The sequence below is a fragment of the Delphinus delphis genome, chromosome 9 (assembly GCF_949987515.2).
Source record: "Delphinus delphis chromosome 9, mDelDel1.2, whole genome shotgun sequence".
NCBI lineage: Eukaryota > Metazoa > Chordata > Mammalia > Artiodactyla > Delphinidae > Delphinus > Delphinus delphis.
The window spans coordinates 21,764,269-21,787,197 of record NC_082691.1 but is presented as its reverse complement, the minus strand read 5'-3'; the positions used below and the strand labels follow the sequence as shown (position 1 = coordinate 21,787,197).

At 38.5% G+C, this 22,929-nt stretch overlaps 1 protein-coding gene across 1 annotated transcript in view; it reads right to left on the bottom strand.

Moving 5' to 3' along the window:
• CCDC146 (coiled-coil domain containing 146) overlaps positions 1–10,745 on the bottom strand; it is a 109,806-nt gene extending 99,061 nt beyond the window's left edge. The window contains exon 1 of the mRNA XM_060020309.1: positions 10,587–10,745. Coding sequence (XP_059876292.1) covers positions 10,587–10,745 — 159 coding nt within the window. The remainder of the gene's footprint in view (positions 1–10,586) is intronic.
• Between the last annotated feature and the right edge of the window lie 12,184 nt (positions 10,746–22,929).

The window sequence follows — 22,929 nt, the reverse complement described above, 5'->3', positions numbered from 1 at the left end:
ATTTATTGTTGAGGGGAACATAAATTATTACAACCTTTATGGAGAGCACCTTAGCAGTAAAAATGTCTTTTTAAATACTCATGATCTGGCAATTCCACTTCAAAAGTATTGAAAGTAGGATCTCAAAGAGATACTTGTACACTATGTTCATAGCAGCATTATTTATAATAGCCAAGAGGTGGGAGCAACCCAAGTGTCCACTGACAGCTAAACGGATAAACAAAATGTGGTATGTACATACAATGGAATATTATTGTCTTAAAAAGGAGGGAAATCCTGTCACATGGTACAACATGGATGCATCTTGAAGACATTATGCTAAGTAAAATAAGCCAGTCACAAAAGACGATGTATTGTAAACTATGAGGTATCTAAGAGTAGTCAGATTCATAGAAACAAAGTAGAATGTGGTGGCCAGGAGCTGGGAGGAGGGGGAAATGAGAAGGTGTTTAATCGATGGAGAGTTTCAGTTTTGTGAGATGAAAAATTCTGGAAATTGGGTGCAGAACAAGGTGAATATACTTAGCACTACTGAACTGTACATTTAAAAATGGTCAAGGGGCTTCCCTGGTAGCGCAGTGGTTGAGAGTCCGCCTGCCGATGCAGGGGACGCGGGTTCGTGCCCCGGTCTGGGAGGATCACACATGCCGCGGAGCGGCTGGACCCGTGAGCCATGGCCGCTGAGCCCGCGCGTCCGGAGTTCAAGCAAGTGATATTTAATCCTTATGTTAATGCAAGAAAAAAACGGGAGAGGCCACAGCAGTGAGAGGCCCGCATACGGCTAAAGGTATATTCTATGTTATGTCTATTTTTCCACAATTAAAAAAAATTTTTTTACACAAACCCATTGATCCAGCAATCCCACTATTAGGAATTTGTCCTTTCTTTAAATTTTTTAAATTCTTTTAGTTCAGGGGCTGTCTTCTTTACTTTAATATTCCACATTGTACTGGTACAGTTCTTTTTTTGAGGGTTTTCAGTAAACATTTGTTGGAGGTAAATTCTACTGACTTAAAATATGCTCATTTTTTAAAATAAGAAGGTGTACTAGTGTTAATATTTGGAACTGGGTAATTTTCTAAAATAATGCCAATATTTAAGATTTTTTATAGAAAATAGTTACACATTTGATTAAATCTAAGACATCATTGAATATATGACACACCATTATTTTATGTTCTATGGAGATAGGAAAAAAATGCTGTCAAATTATGACAAAATGCTTTTTTATCACTTGAATTTTTATTTTACACTCATTGAGTTTTTAAATTAATTTTTATTGGAGTATAGTTGCTTTACAATGTTGTGTTAGTTTCTCCTGTACAGCAAAGTGTATCAGCTATATGTTTACATATATCCCCTCTTTTTTGGGATAGGAATATGTCCTTTTAATATAATTATTTCACTGTGAAATGAGGCACGCCTAAGGTTACTGACTCTATCATTGTCTGTAAGAGCAGAAGATCAGAAATAATCCAAATATCTTATAATAGGGATTTGATTAAAGTATGCTCCACCGTGCATTGAAATACCATGGAAACATTAAAAAGAACATAACAGTTGCATGTATATGTGAAAAAAGCAAGTACGTATATTATACTACCACTTGCTTGTTTGTGCGTAGACTTCTGCAAGGCTATATAGGAGACTGTTAATGATGGTTGCCTCTGGGGAAGGGGACAGTGGACTGGGGGATGGGGTGACAGGCTGACTTACTTTTCACTGTGTACAATTCTGCACCTTTGAATTTTGTACTCCTATTTTGTTCCTACATAGGAACCTTCACGTTGTGAACTTTCAAAGATGCGAACGTGCATTCACATGTCCAGTCACATAAGTTAGTTCACACGTCTGGTGTATATTGTCACAGGCATGCATCCTCTACAAGTGGTTGTGCTTTTGTGTACTTTACTGTACAGTACTGTATTGAGTACAGTAGTACAGTATCTTTATTTCAAGCCCAGGATGTCCAGAAGCAAGCGTAAAAGCAGTGGTATATAGCCAATTGTGTTAGTTGGGTACCTAGGCAAACTTTGTTGGACTTACAAACAAATTGGACTTACAAAGTCGCTCTTGGTACAGAACTCATTTGAATGTAGAGGACTTACTGTACTGCATATTTTATGTATTAGAAAATAGTTAAAAAGAAAAAAATACTAACCTCATGGCTGAAAAAACTTTAATCCCTGGCTCTCTGATATTCTATTCTTTAACTTCCTAGTCTGGCTTGTATCTTACTACTTGACCACTGAGACCCTGATCTTGTTTGCCTAGTGAAGACTGTAAGGACTGCTTTGTTTCAGCAGACTTTTCTGGTGTTCACTCCTGCTGACTCATTTACTGCTGTTACCTGTAGATGCAGTTGCTGAATAGCCAAATTCCCAACCCTACTCCCCTCTGCTTTATTTCCCCAAAATCTCCCCAACAGATAAGAGTACCATCTCCCCATCCACCTACATAACATAGATTTTAATCAAAAAAGCATTATTTATTTTAATCCTTAAGCTTCCATCTTCAGTGACTAATCTATTCAAATAGTTCTTGGGTTACTAAAGGTACTTTGTTTCTCAAGATGCACATTCTCTACTGAGAACCACAAGCTATCAAAAGCCGACTTACTTTCTCTCTCAAGAACTTTCTTTCTCAGACGAAAAAACAGTACCATTAAGTATTTCTCCTAATCCTTATTTTAGAAAGCAACATCTGTTCACAGTGACTATGAAAAAAAACCAAACAGCATCCGAGTTTAGAGTATTATTTTAAATATTTATATCAACTTGTTACAATAGTAGCTAAAAAAAAACAGTGAAAAAAAAAGAGGTAATTAAAACTTTATTAAGTATATAATTAAAATAAACACACGAGCATGCACGCACACACAACCTAGGTTCTCATTATGTCAATAAAGGAATCAAAAAAAGGAAGGGGAAATCAAGAAGCATTAACCACACAGATGAAGGAACACATGCGGCCAAGGGTAGAGCTGCTCCCTGCTGCATTTGCCTCTGGTCCCAAGCCCGGAGTCTGACGTGTGGTGGATGCTCAGGAAGGATTTTCAGAATGAGTAGGAGATAAGCTCAGAGACAGGAGGCAGAAGAACCGCCAAGTCCTCTCTATCCCCAATTTTCAACACTCTCTGACTCCCATTTAACACTGGTCATGTGTTCAGATAGCAGAGTTTTTTGCGACAACACCCCCAGATTCCTGGCCAGAATCATCTTGCAGGTGCCAAGGGTGAGGATATCCTAACATGGGGCCTTCTTTTCTCTTATCCTGAGTTCTTGTACAGTGTACGATTTTTACTGATTGAATTTAGAGGTGCTAATCTACTTTGCAAAGTGGAATATGGCTTCTATGCCTGTAATCCTGATATAAATATATATCCTGATATAAATATATATCCTGAAAAAAATCTCCAATTTTTGTAAATAGATAAGAGCCATGTCAATACACCAAACGTTTAAGTGTATGCCAGGCATGACCCACGGTCTTCTTCCACATGGAAAGATTTTAAAATTTCCACCTTACTGTCAAAGTAAAAAAATAAAATAAGACCCTTTATGGGAAAAATGGAACCTATCTGTATTGTTCAATAAATTATCAGTCTGTTTAAAGTTTCTTGACAGCCAAACAAAATCTTGAAGAATTATTCTTGTGAGCCTGCCTCAGTGTCTGAAGGAAAACATGCCAACAATAACAAGACTTGTGGAAATATTTTAAAAAGAAATTTAGCAGTTTTTAAATGCCTATTCTCTAAGTACAGCTATTAGTGAGGTGTGATAACTAAGAAAGGATAGGGAAACTGAAGAGAAATATTTAAATAGAGAGTTAAAATATTTATCTTTATTTTTTCTTTTAATATACAGTTTACTTAAAAAGTCAATTTGTAAAACCCTAAAATAGCAGTGTTTAAATGTGTGAATGTCAAGTGAAGAATGTCAGGTGAAATGTGTGTCAGGCTAGGAGACAGGAGACTGGGTTCCAGGCCTGGCTCTGCATCTGCCTAGCTGTGCAAACCAGGGCAAGTCTCAATCTTTCAGAACCTTTAAGATGGAAATAATGATATCTCAAACTTCCTTATGAAATCATTATGAAAATTAAATTATATACTTGAAACTACCTTGACTCCTCGAGGATGGGAATCTTACACTTTCATCTTTGTAACCAGTTACTTGATTAATTAATTCATGTATGAAAGAAATAGAAAACATTTTCAATCTTTGAAAAACATTTTAAATTTCATTACAGATTATTTCAAGAAACTCATCAGTAACTCTATAGAAGATCCAATCTTGAAAATGAAGGAAGCTTTAGTAGCATCAGAAAATCACTAGGTTTTCAGAAATTAATTTAAAATTTTTATTAAAAATTCCAAAAATATATTTAATCTGTTACCAGCCTTAAGAGATCAAAATTAATAAAAAATAAGAAAGTGTCGTTTGAACATGTGAATATCCCCCCCCAAAAAAGAGATAATATTAAACGTAGGGAATTAGGTAAACAATGGCAACATCTTTTCATAAATATGCAGAGGTAGACTATGCTGTTAAATACACGTAAGAAGCAATTTGCATTCCTTTCAGAAAAGCAGTCTGAATACCAAGAACCTGCTATGTCTATATCTTCAGCCCAGGGACTTCCCTGGTAAGCCTGAGATTCACATATTGGACACTCCCCTCAGACCATTGCTTATTCTGAATTCTCTGTCACTTATAGTACCATAATCCAGCCACTTTCCTAAATCAGAAATCCAAACATCAGTTTAGACTTTTTCCTCTCCCTCACCCCGTCCCCATCCATTCAGACGCTAAAGCCAGCATTTTATACTTCCTTACTATCTCTCCTATATGTATTCTATCCTTTCTTCCATGGCCATTGCTTGGTTCAGTCTCTCTTCACATCTTCTCTTGATCACTGAAATGGTATTCCAGTTGGTGATATGGTGGGAATGGAAAACAGAAGAATTTAATAGATATTTAAGAGAGAAAATAAACTGACAGCATACAGGAGGAGAATTAGGTTTGGGAGGAGAGTAATAAATTTAATTCTGAGCATGTTTAGTTGGAGGTAACTTGGGGGTCATCCAGGTGAAGACATTCCAAGTATATGCATGTATAGGTGTGGGCAAAGCTTAAGATAAGAAAAGTAGGTTCATAGTGGACCCCACAGATATGGACAAAATATCCCCTCTCATATCCTACTGCCTCTGAAAAGCTTTTTTCCAGATCATCTCAACCCACGGTGATTGTTCCTTCCATTCAGTTCTAATTACAATTTTGGCACCTCCAGGCTCTCAACGATCCATTGCCTTTTGTTGATATTTAACATGTCAAGTTTCTTATTTCCCAAATTAAGCTTCTAAAGAACAGTACCCTTTTATATGCTTTATGCCTGTGAATGTCCATGCGTCTAGCACTGTGCAGCACACAGGACGTGCTCAAAACAAAGGAGGAGCTGAAAGGATAAATTTGAGTAAATTTCAGTCACTTTAATAATAATGGTAATAAACATCTCCTAGCACAGAGCCTGGCACATAGTGGGTGCTGAATTAGTATCTGTTAAACGGATTAAGACTTAATGTCTCCCACTGCTCTTCAAAAACTTCTTGCTATCTCAGTTCTTTTCCCATTGGACGTGAAACTAAAACTTGAACACAAATATATTGATTACACATTTTTAAGGAGTCCAGAAGTTGATAGTTTTATATAGAAGCTGTTTCAGTGAAAAGGTCACATGTCAATAAGCCTAATCCATCTTCATCTACACACCCACAATGCTTGCATACCCCACACTCTACTTTCAACAGAATTTCGTATTCTGTACAGAGTCACACTTTTACTTCCTTAGTGTTTCCCTCCAGTGTTCACACTGTCCCTTGTGCCTCCCAAATGTTCCTGTGCTACCTTTTCTCTACCCCTGGGTTAAGTCAGGTCAAAGACTTAACAATGACTGGCACAAAAATTATTTTCAGGAAATGAAGACAAGGGAGGAGCTGACGCATTCTGGTGAAAATTAAAAGAGCCAAAAGTCTTAGGCAAGATAATTTCATGTTTTGATTTTGGCTCTTGGCATTAAGACAAGGATGACTTTATGGCGTCCACGTTTTGGAAAAGTTCAACATCTGACACACTGATATTTGACAACCAAGGTCACCCTTAGAAATCAGAGCTACTTTACATAACCATGTACAGTTTAAAAGTAGAAATCCTGACTTAGGGAATACCATGAAAGCTATAACTTACATTAAGCCTGAATGTGCAACAGACATGAGCTTTGAACAAAGAGACATATGCTGTTTGTTAAAAGAATGATTTTTAAATACTAAATATTTACTGCTTGTCTCTGTGCAAGGTCTTGAGCCAGGTGCTGTGTAGGATATACATAAAATCACACATGACCCTTGCCATGGTATTAGATGAAAACAGTTACATATTGCCCATCAGAGTGTATATCTTGGTATAATCTTTTTGGAAAGCCATTTGAAGGTATCAACTAAAGCTGAATATAAACCTAAACTATGACACAGGAACCCCACTCCTAGGTAAACACCCAAGATAAATGAATTCATAAGTATAAGGCATGCACAAGAATGATCATGGCACCTTATTCATAATCATCCAAACAGGAAACAACCCAAATCTCTAAATCAAATAGAATGGACAAGAAAATTATGATATATTTACACAAAAGAACACTATATAGCAATTTTTAAATATTGAACTAAGGCACACATGGTACTATGAATAAATTTCACAGATTCAGTGTTTACCAAAAGGAGCCAGACACAATGGAAAACATACTGTATGATTCCATTCATATGATTTTTGAAAAGACGCAAAACTAATACATAGTGATAAGTCAGAATAGGTCTGACTTTGGTGGGAGAAATGACTGGGAAGAGTCTCAAGGGACACCACTGGGTTGCAGGAAATATATTTTCATCTGAGTGGGAATATGGCAGGAATGAAGAAGAGATAAATTCAAGAAATACTTAATGGAGATATTTTACCCTCAAACTGGTAAAGAGAATGCAGGAGGAGAATTAGGATTGGGAGAATGATGAATTTAGTTCTGAACACGTTGGTTACTGGCATATGTAAAAAAAAAACTGCTGGACCCTGAGTATTTGCGAGGTTTACTGTGTATATGTTATACCTTAGCAAAAAAAATTTTTAATAAAAGTTTTCAACGGGACAAGAAAAGTCTGTGGAGTGCCAGCCCTCATAATTAGGCAGCAATGGAAGAGTTGGGGAGCAGGTGTCCAGAATTAACCCACACAGTCCATTGATGTGACTTAGTTCCCAAGCCCCACTTTGAACATTAATCCCAAAGTGTGAATTTAACACAGTGTAGTTCATACCCTGTTAAGTCTTATTGTTTAATGTGATCATATCAGTGAGAAATTAAATTTTCTATGCAAAATATTATATGATGAGAAGATATTCAATAAATATCTGTTAATGATCTTGTATCGAGTGAAAGGTACAGCCTACAAATGCTGTAAGAGTAGACAGGTTGGAGAAAACACTGTGAACTGACTGCACAGGCACAGTTTTTTGAAGGAGGTGGGAACTGAGCCAGATTCTAAGAGGTTAGGAATAGATGCAGGGGTTTCAAAGTGTGGCCTATACAAGTGTTTGATCTGATTTTTTCAGTTGGAGTAGCACAGACTTTCAAGAGGCAACGTAAGTAGGAAGATTGTGGACAGCCACAACCTTGTATCATGCTTTGTGAATGTGTGCCAGTTTCCTAGCCATCTGAATATGGGAGAGTCCATGCTAAGGGGTGTAACATAAGCAGAAGATCATGAAGACCTAAGTAAATTATTAGATTACAAAAATAGTTTGGGCCCAAATCGCAGAGTGCCATAAATACTGAACATGTTCTGTAGGCAATATTAGATGACAGCATGACATCCATGTTTTACAACTCAATAGTGCTGGACCAACTGTGTGACTACCATTAACAACAATAAATGCTATAAGCAGCATCTTGTTCTTTCAGTGTGATGCCAAGCACCTGGGCCTTTGGAAGTGGATTTCTGACAGCTTTCTTTCAGAACTCTTGCTATTCTGCAGATTCAGCTTCTGTTTAGGCAACTGAAGGAGGATAGCTTTTATATAGTACGTTAAAAAATTTCTAAGACTCGCGAATCTTAGAGGAATGTTAAAAGAGTTAGAATAAAAAGCTATAGATGCCAATAGGAACAATCTCAGGGGTGTTTATTATGGAAACAAAGTTGTTTGAAGCCAATAATTCATTCTGCAAGATTTTGCTGGCTAAAGGAAGAATTCTCTGGCAGTAAAATTACTGGTGTAATTACTACTCAAAATGGGAGGCCCATTCTTTCACCGTATAATCTAAGTTATCTAGTTTATTAGGGGCTGGTCATATTCAATGATTAATAGCTATAATTTGTGCATACGTTGAGTATTGAGAGATTCTTGAAATATTTAATGAATTGTTACATTGACGATCAATATGCAAGAGAAGTTGTCCTAAGTTCTCCTTTGACTTTACAAGTCAAATCTTCCATGTTTCTTTATCTGTGGCTTAAAAAATTTGACTATAATTTTTATTGTTAGCATAACCTTTGGTAGAAATAAACTGTACCTTTATTTGATATAATTATTAAAGGTAGTGGTATAAAAGTAGAAATACTATTGCAAAGCTGGATATATGATGGATTTTAACAGAAATAGAGAATGCTGATCATTTGAAAATATTAATACTAGAGATATGAGCTCATCGTTCTAAATATATCAAGATACGTATAAAAATAGATATAAATTTGTGTGGATAAATATATTTATGCACCTATTTCCCAGCTCTGAGAGTGCTGAGAAGTAATGACAGACCAATAGCAATGAACACGGCCAGCACTGAGATCTTAGTTTTCAAATATCATTCTCCACTAAAATAGGAATCAAGGATCCTTTGAGAAATGGCTGATCCTAGAGTTGGAGCAAAGAAAATGCAAGATGAATCTGGAACATATTCTATGACAGAAAGTTAAAAGGTACACAAAGAATCATAGGAGCATGTCAAAAGTAAGCCTTCCTGAAAGGGTGTACACTGGCCAAATCTGGGACAACTGAAGCATCAGAATGAATAATGGCAATAATGGATTATAGCTCACTGAGTAGAATAAGAACTCATGAGTCCACCCTGATGGATGGATGGATGGATGGATAGACAGATAGAAAGAAAAGAAGAGAAAGTTCTACCTTATAGTAGGAAGACAACTAATAAATGTAGAAAAAATGATGGAATGAGAAAATTGCCATTTGGCAACCATTGTAATCATAATTAATTTGGGCAAGAATCATCAAGAGATGTAAAACTAGTAGGTGAAAATTTTAGAAGGAATAGGATACTCAAATAGCCTCAGAGTATCTCCTCGTAGGTGCTTATCAATTTCAAGAAGAAAAGTAATAACTTTATAGGAGAGAAAGCTAGAAGTCACCACCTTAACCAAGTGATCAATGCTGAAAACATGAGTAATGGGACAAACTGACATCATGTGTCCCGGACATGAGGTTTATATGTATATATAAAACAAAAGCTCAGGCTTCCCTGGTGGCGCAGTGGTTGAGAGTCTGCCTGCCGATGCCAGGGACACGGGTTCGTGCCCTGGTCTGGGAAGATCCCACATGCCGCGGAGCGGCTGGGCCCGTGAGCCATGGCCGCTGAGCCTGCGCATCCGGAGCCTGTGCTCCGCAACGGGAGAGGCCACAACAGTGAGAGGCCCGCGTACCGCAAAAAAAAAAAAAAAAAAAAAAACTCAACAATAGTTGTAGCAATTGTTTAAAATATTTACACCAAGAAAATATTTGGGCGAGGATTTAGTATTGCTTCTTGGTTTTAAGTAAAATCTGATTTTGCCCAAAGACTTTTTTAAGCTTATTTTTATTATGACTATCAAGTTTCTTAGATGTTTTATTCAGTTATATTCACATAAGGTTAAGAGTCCAGAATTCAAATGTCCCCTAAATCATTTTCTAAAGTACAGCTCTCAAGCGTGACAGATTGCATGTGTGGTCAGTTACTGTTAAAGAAAAACTCTCCTCATATATGGGTATTTCCTAAATGTTCCTCATTTTTTAAAAAGTCAGACAAAAATCTAACAAAAATCAGATTCCCCTTTTTGCTTCTCTGCTAATAGGAAACAGCATGTTTCTGTGCTGTACTGCAGTAACTACATTTGGTTAGGTAAATGTATATTCTCTCTATCATTATATGACAAGATATTTTATCTTCATTTTATGGATGTAAATGTAATGTATCCAGTAATGAAAGAAATCATTTACCAACATACAGAATATACTTAAGTGGCTGCATAGATGCAAATATTTATTATGCCTTAAAAGTATCAGAACCTACACTGCTGCATTAGTCCAGGAGTATACCATAGGCTTTTGGAAGAGAATGTAGGGGCTGTTTTATTTTAAAGTGCTTCAAACAGTACATATTGCCTACAGGTTACAAATAATAAATTATTTTTATAATGATATTAACTTCATCTGAATTTTTAAGTGGATAGTGAGACAAGTCTTACTGTAGTAAATATATAAATATATCTGTACCTCATGCAGACAAATGAAAGCTGGAGTTGTAGACACATCAACGAATCGCTCATCTCGGATGTTAATCGTGGGTGCTACAGCATAAATGGGGTCTTCTTGATCCTTTTCACCTTTCTCCTCTTCCTCTTCTTGTTCTGTGTCTGTGGTACTGTCTTCCATTTTTCACAATTCTAAAATAAAATCATTCCGTATTCAGCTATTTAGGGATGTCTTCAGTTATGGTAAAATTAATGGAAAATAATAAAAGCAAGCAAAGCAACTAGAGTAATCTATTCAATGAAATTATAGGTCAGAAAAGTTAGCTACAGTCACATTAGTATAAGAGACTGCCTTTTTGTAAAGATACTCTCCAATGATGCATTCAAAGCAATAATTCTAATTTTAAAGAGACTATTACTGTATTAATTGGAAAAAATTATGTAACTAGAATATAAGCTCCATGAAGGCAGAAAAGAAACCTAATTTTGTTTATGGAGCATTGTAGTAGGCACTCAATTACTATTCATGGATTGGGTTCATAAAAAGAAGCTTCATCCTTAAAATATAACGCAAAGTTAATTCAAATTAATTTGGGAAACATAAAAACCAACACCCTGTGGTGCCACATACTGCCTGAGGCATGCATCTGCACACTAGGCTGCCAGGCTAATTGCTCCATACCCACACTGCCTGCTACCCGCGCAGCTCATGCCTATAGGCTTGTGTGCATTGCCAACTGGCCTGTCTGTGCTGCTCATGTGTGTGCTCAGTTGTCCCATCAGACTTCACTTCCAAAGCATAAGCTCAAAAATAAAATTACTAAGGATTTCAAGATGGTGACACCAGAGCATTAAGCCAAGTGCAGGCCCTTCCGAGAGTGGATCCCTTTTTCTTTTTTTTTGGCAGCACCATGAGGCATGTGGGATCTTAGTTCCCTGACCAGGGATCGAACCCAGGCCCCTTATTGGGAGGACAGAGTCTTAACCACTGAACTGCCAGGGAAGTCCTGAGTGGGTCCTTTTTTGACTGCACAGGTCACACACCTTTGATGCCAGCCCTGTGTATTGGCCATCGGTTTGCTCATGTAGTCAAGTGGACCCAGAGTAGTTTCTAAAAGGACCCCTGTCTTGGCTGGCAAGGTCTCTACTGGCTCATTTTGGTGGCATTGGGATGGTTACCCTTCTAACAGAGAACTGGAAAGAGGTCTCCATTGCATAAGAGAATGCCAATGTAATCTCTTTTGATCTCTGATATATGTGAATCTGCACACAACAGAAGAGCGTACTTACTTTCTTCTCTTGCTGGAGAGGATAACTCCAACTGTCATAATTTTTTTTTTTGCTTAAAATTTTTTTTTAAATTTATTATACAATTTTTAAAGGTTACTTTCTATTTACAGTTATTACAAAACATTGGCTATATTCCCTGTGCTGTATAATACATCCTTGAGCCTATCTTACACCCAATAATTTGTACCTCCCCACTGGTAACCACTAGTTTGTTCTCTATATCTGTGAGTCTGCTTCTTTTATGTTTATTCACTAGTTTGTTATATTTTTTAGAGTCCACATATAAGTGATATCATACAGTATTTATCTTTCTCTGTTTGACTTATTCACTTAGCATAATGCCCTCCAAGTCCATCCATGTTGCCGCAAATAGCAAAATTTCTTTCTTTTTTATGGCTGAGTAGTATCCCATGTGTGTATACATACAACATCTTCTTTATCCATTCATCTGTTGGTGGACACTTAGGTTGTTTCCATATCTTGGCAATTGTAAATAGTGCTCCTATGAACAGTGGTGTGCATGTATCTTTTTGAATTAGAGTTTTGGGCTTTTTTGGGATATATACACGTGGAATTGCCTGGTCATATGGTAGTTCTATTTTTAGTTTTTTGAGGAACCTCCATACTGTTGTCCACAATGGCTGCACCAATTTACACTCCCATCAAGAGTATATAAGGGTTCCCTTTTCTCAACATCCTTGCCAACATTTGTTACTTGTGGTCTTTTTGATGATAGCCATTCTGACAGATGAGGTGATATCTCATTGTGGTTTAGATTTGCATTTTCCTGATGATTAGTGATATTGAGCATCTTTTCATGTGCCTGTTGGCTGGCCATCTGCATTTCCTCTTTGGAAAAATGTCTATTCAGGTCTTCTGCCCAATTTTTTGATTGGGTTGTTTGTTTTTTGATGTTCAGTTGTATGAGCTGTTTATATTTGTTCGATCTCTATCCCTTATTGGTCATATAATTTGCAAATATTTTCTCCCATTCAGTAGGTTGTCTTTTCATTTTGTTGATGGTTTCCTTTGCTGTGCAAAAGCTTTTAAGTTTAATTAGTTCCCATTTGTTTATTTTTGCTTTTATTTCCTTTACTTTTGGAGAGGGACCCAAAAAAATACTGCTATTTATGTCCAAGAGTGTTCTGCCTATGTAATTTTAAGGCTTTGTTGAACACATATCACCTCTCATATCTATTTTATCAGATTAGCTACTCTTTGATGATAGGGATCCCCATTCTTTTAATATGGAAAATATGTTCTGAGATATGAATCCAGAAGTGCTGATAGGCTCTTATTCCTGAATTTATTAAAGTGGCCACAGGCACATCATTGATTCATTATGTTTCTTTTCTCCTCTCTAAAATGGGTGTAACTAATTTTTCTGTTTCATAAAAAATATATGCATATTAGATGTGATAATGCATCTGGACTTCTAGCTTCCACTCTGCTATCTCCAGTTTTCTGCCAAAGCCATAAATTACACTTGCACTTGTCTTCCTCCTCTGCTACAAAAACACTTCATAGGTGGCAGCGTGTACTCCTATCAGGAGGCACCGCATGTCAGATCGTCTTTCTTTATATGAGATTAATAGTCATTGATTTTGTTTGGACTTCCTCTCCTTTAACATACATGTTTTTAATGCCATAAAGCAGTCTTTTAATAGAACCTATTATTGTTAAGGCACCACAACACTTTACATTGGGCAAATAATCACAATTTCTTGTTTAAATCTTCAGGGAGTTGAAAATGGTTTGGTGATATATCTAGATTTATTTGTGTTAATAATCTAAAACGTGTGTCCAATCCATGGATGAAAGATGTTAAGGGCTTTTCCAGGAAAATAGTTTCTTCAGAACATTAGATCATATCTGTCATTTTCAGCTTTTTCTTTAAGAAATATTTCAAACGTAACCATAGAAACTTTGACAAATATCAATTCATGAGTAATTTTGTTTTATCTAAACCCTTTCACTTCCCCTCTCCACTCTCCATATTATTTTGAAGCAAAACCTAGACATCTAGACTGAATAATATATCCTGAAGAATTTCATAATAATATATAGAGATAGTTCTCATTCCATTTCACAGCTCCATAGCACCCCATTGCATAGATGTGCCACAAACTGTTCAAATAATCCCCTGTTTATAAATATATGGAATGTTTCCAGTTTTCTGCTATTACAGTTTTGCAAAGTACAGTACATCTATTTATTTTAAAGTAGATAGATTGGGAGTTTGGGATTGACATGTACACACTGCTATATTTAAAATAAAAAAATGCCTTTCCACAGGAAAAAATATATATATTTTAAAGGCTCTTGGAATCTTTATAATCAAGATGGCATTAACTTGAAAGCTGAAGTTCAGGCAATCTTCTCAAAGCATGGCATCTTTAAATATGGTACAGTTTACCTAGGCAACAAAAGAAGGTGCTATGCTGAATTTGCACAAATTCCTCAGTCTGCTGAAGTTTTCGATCTCTGTTATCTGGAAAACATTCTAAATATTTTAAGGCAGGTAAAACATTTTGCATAGGGAAGCAACTAAAAGACACTATAACAGAATTCTGATAGACATTATCAGAAAAACTTTAACCCTTAGGAAAGAAGGAAGAGTAAGAAAGTAAGAAAACACAATAGAGGCAAATGCAAAAGTCTCATGCGAATTAAAATCTAAAACACTAATTAATCTAATTAAATACAGGGACAAAAGGACTTTAAGTAGATACCAAAGTTTAACAGACAAAAAAAATATTCAAGGGACTTCCCTGGTGGTGCAGTGGTTAAGAATCCGCCTGCCATTGCAGGGAACACGGGTTTGAGCCCTGCTCCGGGAGGATCCCACATGCCGCAGAGCAACCAAGCCCGTGCTCCACAACTACTGAGCCTGCACTCTAGAGCCCGCGAGCCACAACTAGTGAGCCTGCGTGCCACAACTAATGAAGCCCGCATGCCTAGAGCCCATGCCCCGCAACAAGAGAAGGCACGGCAATGAGAAGCCCGCGCGCCGCAACGAAGAGTAGCCCCCGCTCACCACAACTAGAGAAAGCCCGTGCGGAGCAATGAAGACCCAACACAGCCAAAAATAAATTAAAAAAAAAAAAACTCTTAAAAAAATATTCAAGGATCAGTTAATATAGGATTGCAGAGCCCATTATACTAATATTATCATGTGGCAGGCAATATAATTGAAACCTGTAAATAAAACAATGGAATAAAATATATTTGCAGGGCACAGTGATATAAATGAGAATAATTATAAAACATCTAAATTCCTGGTGAAAGAAGAACTATATAGCTATCCAGTATAGTGATTCTGGAGACATATATCTCCATAATACTTAAATCAATTAAGCAAATATTTATTGAGTCGTTTTATGAAGACCAAGAGTCTACAAAGATGCAAGCAATTTACAAACTAAAGAGGAAGCAAGGCAGGGAAATAACTAGCTCTATGTCATACGAGGTAAGGTAAAATAAACCTAAATAAAAAGGAGTGTTTTTAGGAAAGTAGATAAGGCTCAAAAAGCAGCTTGTATCCTGGAATTTAGATTTTAATCTATATGTATGGGGAACCATCACATTTTCTGCAGAGAGGACTTATCTGAGTTTGTAAAGATGTTGGTAGCAGTGAGAAGAATGGTTTGCAAAAGGTGTGAATTTGGAGGCAAGGAGACGATTTAGAGGCTATGAGCCAGCCCCCGTGCTATGGGTAAGAGAGAGATGCCACGGTAAGCAAAACCAGACAAGGTCCCTCACCTCAGGGGGGCTCACAGACTGGTGAGCTAGCAATTAATCAAAGAATCACAGACATAAGGATAAAAATATGAATAACTGAAACAGGTGCTGTGAAAGCATGGATGCAGAAGCAGGTTTATACGGGCACTGCACATTCCCAGCGGGCGCCATTCACAGGGAAAGTTCTGCAGTGAAGCAGCCCTGATTGGAAGGTTAGATTCTGAGAGCCTGAACCAAGGCGGTACCACGCTACACAGTAGGAGTCCAAAGAAGAGAGGGCATGGTTGTATGAGGCTTTCTAGAACAAAAGGACATGTACTGAGCTTTGACACAGGAAAGCAAAAGGCCAGTGAAGGAGAAAGGAAGATAAATAAAAGCTTTAGTCCCATTACAGAAGAACACTGAACTCCTCTATTATTTACACTTCATCTCGGGGCTATAAGATAGAGCCAAAATGGAAGCTTCACAAAGGATAATTAAGCAATAAACATTGCAGGGGATGCCCTGTTTTGTAAGACACACCACCGCTTCCTCTTCCTAAAGCTAAAGAGGTGATCATCATTTTGTTTTAATTTTGAAGGAAATTTGTCTTGAATTACAAATTACAAGAAGCACATGCAAAAAACCAAATACCCCAAGCACCAGAGAATGAGCCAGGATACACAAATGAGGTGACTCTTGTAAAACGGCAATGCTTGCTTCAAGAAAGATGTAGCGGGTAACTACCACATTGTCTTTTTTTTTTTTTTTCCTGCGACATGCGGGCCTCTCACCGTTGTGGCCTCTCCCGTTGCGGAACACAGGCTCCAGACGCGCAGGCCCAGCGGCCATGGCTCACGGGCCCAGCCGCTCCGCGGCATGTGGGATCCTCCCAGACCGGGGCCCGAACCTGCATCCCCTGCATCGGCAGGTGGACTCTCAACCACTGCGCCACCAGGGAAGCCCTACCAAATTGTCTTTCGATATTACTTGTCACTGAACAAGCACAAGTTTTGCTTATTTTAGAATAGTGGGAGTATAATGTAAAGTCAAACATAGTATTTCTTCCTTAGTCCCACACAGAACATGAGCATTCTTTTTCATAATTTAGCTGTTCTAACTGCCCTGGAAACATAATCCTGTGCTCCTTTCCCCAGCACCCATTGCTATGAAAGGTTAGTTACACGACCGTTTCTACAGTAGTTCAGAGCTGGAGCCCTTGGAGGAAGGGGAAATTCTGGGACATCTAATTTTTTTGTTGTTTCAGTTTCCTATATTTATTAAAAAACATAGAAATAGCAAAATGGGGTTACAAAAATTGTGGTATATTTAAAGTTGTATGGCAAGTGCCTCTCAGTCCTGTCAGTGTGTCTCTGTGATTACATGCATATTCTCTTTTGAAGATAAGTTAAAAGCCTACATTGAAGGCTTTTCTTTCTGAGAAGCCTCTGGTCCACAGCATGACGGGCTCAGAATATTGGGCAGCCAACCCGACATGCAGCCTATCGTCACCTCAGATCCAATTAATTCAGCAATAACAACATCATCATCATCAGATACTATGACCTTGACAGTCCTAAATGCAACAGATACAATTATTGCACTTATTCATATCTAGATTCTTTATGTGCAATTCTATTATTATAGAATTATACAATATCCATTACTACCATACAAAGATTAGACTTGAAACATTTTTTTAAACATACAGATACAGATTTCAGTTCGTGTTTTTAAAAAGAGGGAGTAGAAAAGCTTTGTCATTGAGACCCAGTAAATCAAACCACAACTTCTTTCTGTTCCTCAAAAAAAGGAGAAAGAAAAAAACCCTCTCAAAAAAGAATCCTGCGGGGGTGGGGTGGGGAAGAAACATTCTGGCACAGAAAAAAACCACTGCAGTCAATGTGTACAGATAAAATTTGTCTCATAATCAAAGTGTTAAAGTAGCAATGTGGCTTGGACCAAACCTTTAATTAAAAACATACATACACATAAAAGAAAACAAAACTCTTGAGGGGAAGCTCCAAGTGCATATCTAAACTTTAAAGTAAATGTTCACAATACTAAACAGTTAAGTCTTAAATTATTTGCATGTGTAATCAATGAGGAACCTGTTAATTGCCCATGATCATGGAAAACCCAAGACTGTTACAGCATGAGCTCCTTTCCTTGGGATGGAAGGATGCTGAGAGAGCTGGAGCCCTACTTCCAACTCATTTCACTGTCCTTTTGCCTCTGTGTGCATACTCCCACCCTACCCCAAACGCAGACCCAAGAAAAGTTACTCTTTCTTCAAAGATTCATATGTTTTCCCCCCTTTCTTCTCAGAAACATACTGCGCCAAAAGGAGATCTATATTACTCATTTCTGAGTGGGTATAACATATAGCGTCGTGATGGTAGCACCATCCATGTGGAGGAACTGTCATGGAAACAGACATGATTTTTGTCTCTAACACATCCTCCTGGTTGCCCTCATCTGTGTGCAGATACCCCTGCCCAGTGGCCACTTGCCTGTTCACCTAATAATAACATTTATATAGTCCTTCAAAATTTAAACAAAACTTTCCCTCATATTGTTTCACTTAATCCTTACAACAACCATGTTCCATAAGAATTATTATCTCCACTTTATAGATGAGGGTATTGAAGGTCAGAGAATATAAATGACGTGCCCAAGATCACACAGCAATAAATGGCAGTGGTTTTTCAAACCCATGTTCACTGGCCCCAAATTCCTGACCCTTTTCCATTGAACTCTACAGGACACTTGCCATGGCCTTAGCAAAGCCCTTTCCTCTAGGCCTCCAATAGTGGAAAGCAGGATCAAGAATACAGGCAGGCTGATTGAATGCGACTTCTGTCGCCCTGAAGGTGTAAGGCTAGGACCCCTTCAGGAAAGAGCAGCCCAGCAGCACAGTGTAAATCAGTTAAAACCAAATTAATTCTTGTAGAGCAGTAATTATTAGGCAGTCCATGAGGTCTTAAGACTGAGCTGTGCAAAACAATGGGCTATAGAATTTGTTGTTCTAGTTACAAACCAAAGGAACGCCTTCACATACACAAAGTATGACAAGAAATGCTGGATCTTATATCTGCAATAACTTACAGTCATTCTGCAAGCCCAGTCAGGCTTCAGAAATTCAAAGTGTGCCTCAGAAGCCCTATTGGTCTCCCTAATAGTTTGCAAATAATTTATTAGTAAGCAGAGACTGAGTTCCAAAGCCTGTGGGAGGTGTGGAATGCCCAAGTAGCTCAGAAGCTGACAGTCTTCCAGAAGGTCTGTTAAACAGAGATTCTACATGTTTGCATGCAATCTAGAATCGTCACGTTGCAAGCCATTCCTCACTCTTGCTATGAAAATGCCCACGTTCTTCAAATTCCATTATCTTTGCTTGCTCAAAAAATATGAAGACACCTTCAAGATGGCAGAGGAGTAAGACGTGGAGATCACCTTCCTCCCCACAAATACATCAGAAATACATCTATATGTGGAACAACCCCTGCAGAACGCCTACTGAACGCTGGCAGAAGACCTCAGACTTCCCAAAGGGCAAGGAACTCCCCACGTACCTGGGTAGGGCAGAAGAAAAAAGAAAAAACAGAGACAAAAGGATAGGGACAGGACCTGCACCACAGGGAGGGAGCTGTGAAGGAGGAAAAGTTTCCACACACTAGGAAGCCCCTTCACTGGCGGAGACGGGGGTGGCGGAGGGGGGAAGCTTCGGAACCACGGAGGAGAGCGCAGCAACAGGGGTGCAGAGGGCAAAGCGGAGAGATTCCCGCACAGAGGATCGGTGCTGACCAGCACTCACCAGCCGGAGAGGCTTCTCTGCTCACCGGCCGGGACGGGCGGGGGCTGGGAGCTGAGGCTCGGGCTTTGGAGGTCAGATCCCAGGGAGAGGACAGGGGTTGGCTGCGTGAACACAGCCTGAAGGGGGCTAGTGTGCCACAGCTAGCCAGGAGGGAGTCTGGGAAAAAGTCTGGACCTGCCTAAGAGGCAAGAGACCATTGTTTCGGAGTGCGCAAGGAGAGTGCGAGCCGTGGCTATGAGCACGGACCCCAGAGATGGGCATGAAACACTAAGGCTGCTGCTGCAGTGACCAAGAAGCCTGTGTGCAAGCACAGGTCACTATCCGCACCTCCCCTGCCAGGAGTCTGTGCAGGCCACCACTGCCAGGGTCCCATGATCCAGAGACAACTTCCCTGGGAGGACACATGGCGCGCCTCAGGCTGTTACAATGTCACGCCAGCCTCTGCCACCACAGGCTCCCCCCACATTCTGTACCCCTCCCTCCCCCCAGCCTGAGTGAGCCAGAGCCCCCTAATCAGCTGCTCCTTTAACCCCCTCCTGTCTGAGCGAAGAACAGATGCCCTCAGGTGACCTACATGCAGAGCCGGGGCCAAATCCAAAGGTGAACCCCAGGAGCTGTGCAAACAAAGAAGAGAAAGGGAAATCTCTCCCAGCAGCCTCAGGAGCAGTGGATTAAATCTCCACAATCAACTTGATGTACGCTGCATCTCTGGAATACCTGAATAGACAACAAATCATCCCAAAATTGAGGAGGTGGACTTTGGGAGCAACAGTAGACTTGGGGTTTGCTTTCTGCATCTAATTTGTTTCTGGTTTTATGTTTATCGTAGTTTAGTATTTAGAGTTTATTATCATTGGTAGATTTGTTTATTGATTTGGTCTCTTCCTTTTTTTCTTTTCTATATATAGATTTTTTTTTCCTTTTTCTCCTTTTGTGAGTGTGTATGTGTATGCTTCTTTGTGTGACTTTGTCTGTATAGCTTTGCTTTTACCATTTGTCCTAGGGGTCTGTTGGTCCGTTTTTTCTGTTTGTTTTTTTTTTTAGTATAGTTTTTAGCACTTGTTATCATTGGTGGATTTATTTTCAGGTTTGGTTGCTCTCTTCTTTCTTTCTTTCTTTTATTACTTTTTAATATTTTTCATTTTTAATTATTTATTTATTTCTCTCTTTCTTTCTCTATTTTCTTTCTTTCTTTCTCTCTTTTCTTTCTTTCTTTCCTTCCTTCCTTCCTTCTTTCCTTCCTTCCTTCTTTCTCCCTTTTCTTCTGAGCCGTGTGGCTGACAGGGTCTTGGTGCTCCAGGCGGGTGTCAGGCCTGTGCCTCTTAGGTGGGAGAGCCGAGTTCAGGCCATTGGTCCACCAGTGACCTCCCAGCTCCACATATCAAACAGAAAAAGCTCTCCCAGAGATCTCCATCTCAATGCTAAGACCCAAATCCACTCAACAAGCAGCAAGCTACAGTGCTGGACACCCCATGCCAAACAACTAGCAAGACAGGAGCACAACCCCACCCATTAGCAGAGAGGCTGCCTAAAATCATAATAAGGTCACAGACACCCCCAAACACACCACCAGACGTGGTCCTGCCCACCAGAAAGACAAGATCCAGCCTCATCCACCAGAACACAGGCACTAGTCCCCTCCACTAGGAAGCCTACACAACCCACTGAACCAACCTTACCCACTGGGGGAAGACACCAAAAACATCGGGAACTACGAACCTACAGCCTGTGAAAAGGAGACCCCAAACACAGTAAGTTAAGCAAAATGGGAAGACAGAGAAACACACAGCAGTTGAAGGAGCAATGTAAAAACCCACCAGACCAAACAAAAGAAGAGGAAATAGGCAGTCTACCTGAAAAAGAATTCAGAATAATGATAGTAAAGATGATCCAAAATCTTGGAAATAGAATAGAGAAAATACAAGAAACATTTAACCAGGACCTAGAAGAACTAAAGAGCAAACAAATGATGAACAACAAAATAAATGAAATTTAAAATTCTCTAGAAGGAATCAATAGCAGAATAACTGAGGCAGAAGAACGAATAAGTGACCTGGAAGATGAAATAGTGGAAATAACTACCATGGAGCAGAATACAGAAAAAAGAATGAAAAGAATTGAGGACAGTCTCAGAGACCTCTGGGACAACATTAAACGCACCAATATTCAAATTATAGGGGTCCCAGTGAAGAAAAAGAAAGGGAATGAGAAAATATTTGAAGAGATTATAGTTGAAAACTTCCCTAATATGGGAAAGTTAAATAGTTAATCAAGTCCAGGAAGTGCAGAGAGTCCCATACATGATAAATCCAAGGAGAAACATACCAAGACACATGTTATTCAAACTATCAAAAATTAAATACAAAGAAAAAATATTAAAAGCAACAAGGGAAAAACAGCAAATAACATACAAGGGAATCCCCATAAGGTTAACAGCTGATCTTTCAGCAGAAACTCTGCAAGCCAGAAGAGAGTGGCAGGACATATTGAAAGTGATGAAAGGGAAGAACCTACAGCCAAGATTACTCTACCCAGGAAGGATCTCATTTATATTCAATGGGGAAATTAAAAGCTTTACAGACAAGCAAAAGGTAAGAGAATTCAGCACAACCAAGCCAGCATTACAACAATGCTAAAGGAACTTCTCTAGGCAGGAAACACAAGAGAAGGAAAAGACCTACAATAACAAACCCAAAACAATTAAGAAAATGGTAATAGGAACATATGTATCGATAACTACTTTAAATGTAAATGGATTAAACGCTCCAACCAAAAGACATAGACTGGCTGAATGGATACAAAAACAAGACCCATATATATGCTGTCTACAAGAGACCCACTTCAGACCTAGGGATACATACAGACTGAAAGTGAGGGGATGGAAAAAGATATTTCATGCAAATGGAACTCAAAAGAAAGCTGGAGTAGCAATTCTCATATCAGACAAAATAGACTTTAAAATAAAGACTATTACAAGAGACAAAGAAGGACACTACATAATGATCAAGGGATAAATCCAAGAAGAAGATATAACAATTGTAAATATTTATGCACCCAACATAGGAGCACCTCAATACATAAGGCAAATGCTAACAGCCATAAAACGGGAAATCAACAGTAACACAATCATAGTAGGGAACTTTAACACCCTACTTTCACCAATGGACAGGTCATCCAAAATGAAAATAAATAAGGAAACACAAGCTTTAAATGATACATTAAACAGGATGGACTTAATTGATATTTATAGGACATTTCACCCAAAAACAACAGAACATACTTTCTTCTCAAGTGTTTGTGGAACATTCTCCAGGTTAGGTCATATCTTGGGTCACAAATTAAGCCCTGGTAAATTTAAGAAAATTGAAATGGTATCAAGTGTCTTTTCTGACCACAACACTATGAGACTAGATATCAATTACAGGAAAAAATCTGTAAAAAATACAAACACGCAGAGACTAAACAATATGCTACTAAATAACCAAGAGATCACTGAAGAAATCAAAGAGGAAATCAAAAAATACCTAGAAACAAATGACAA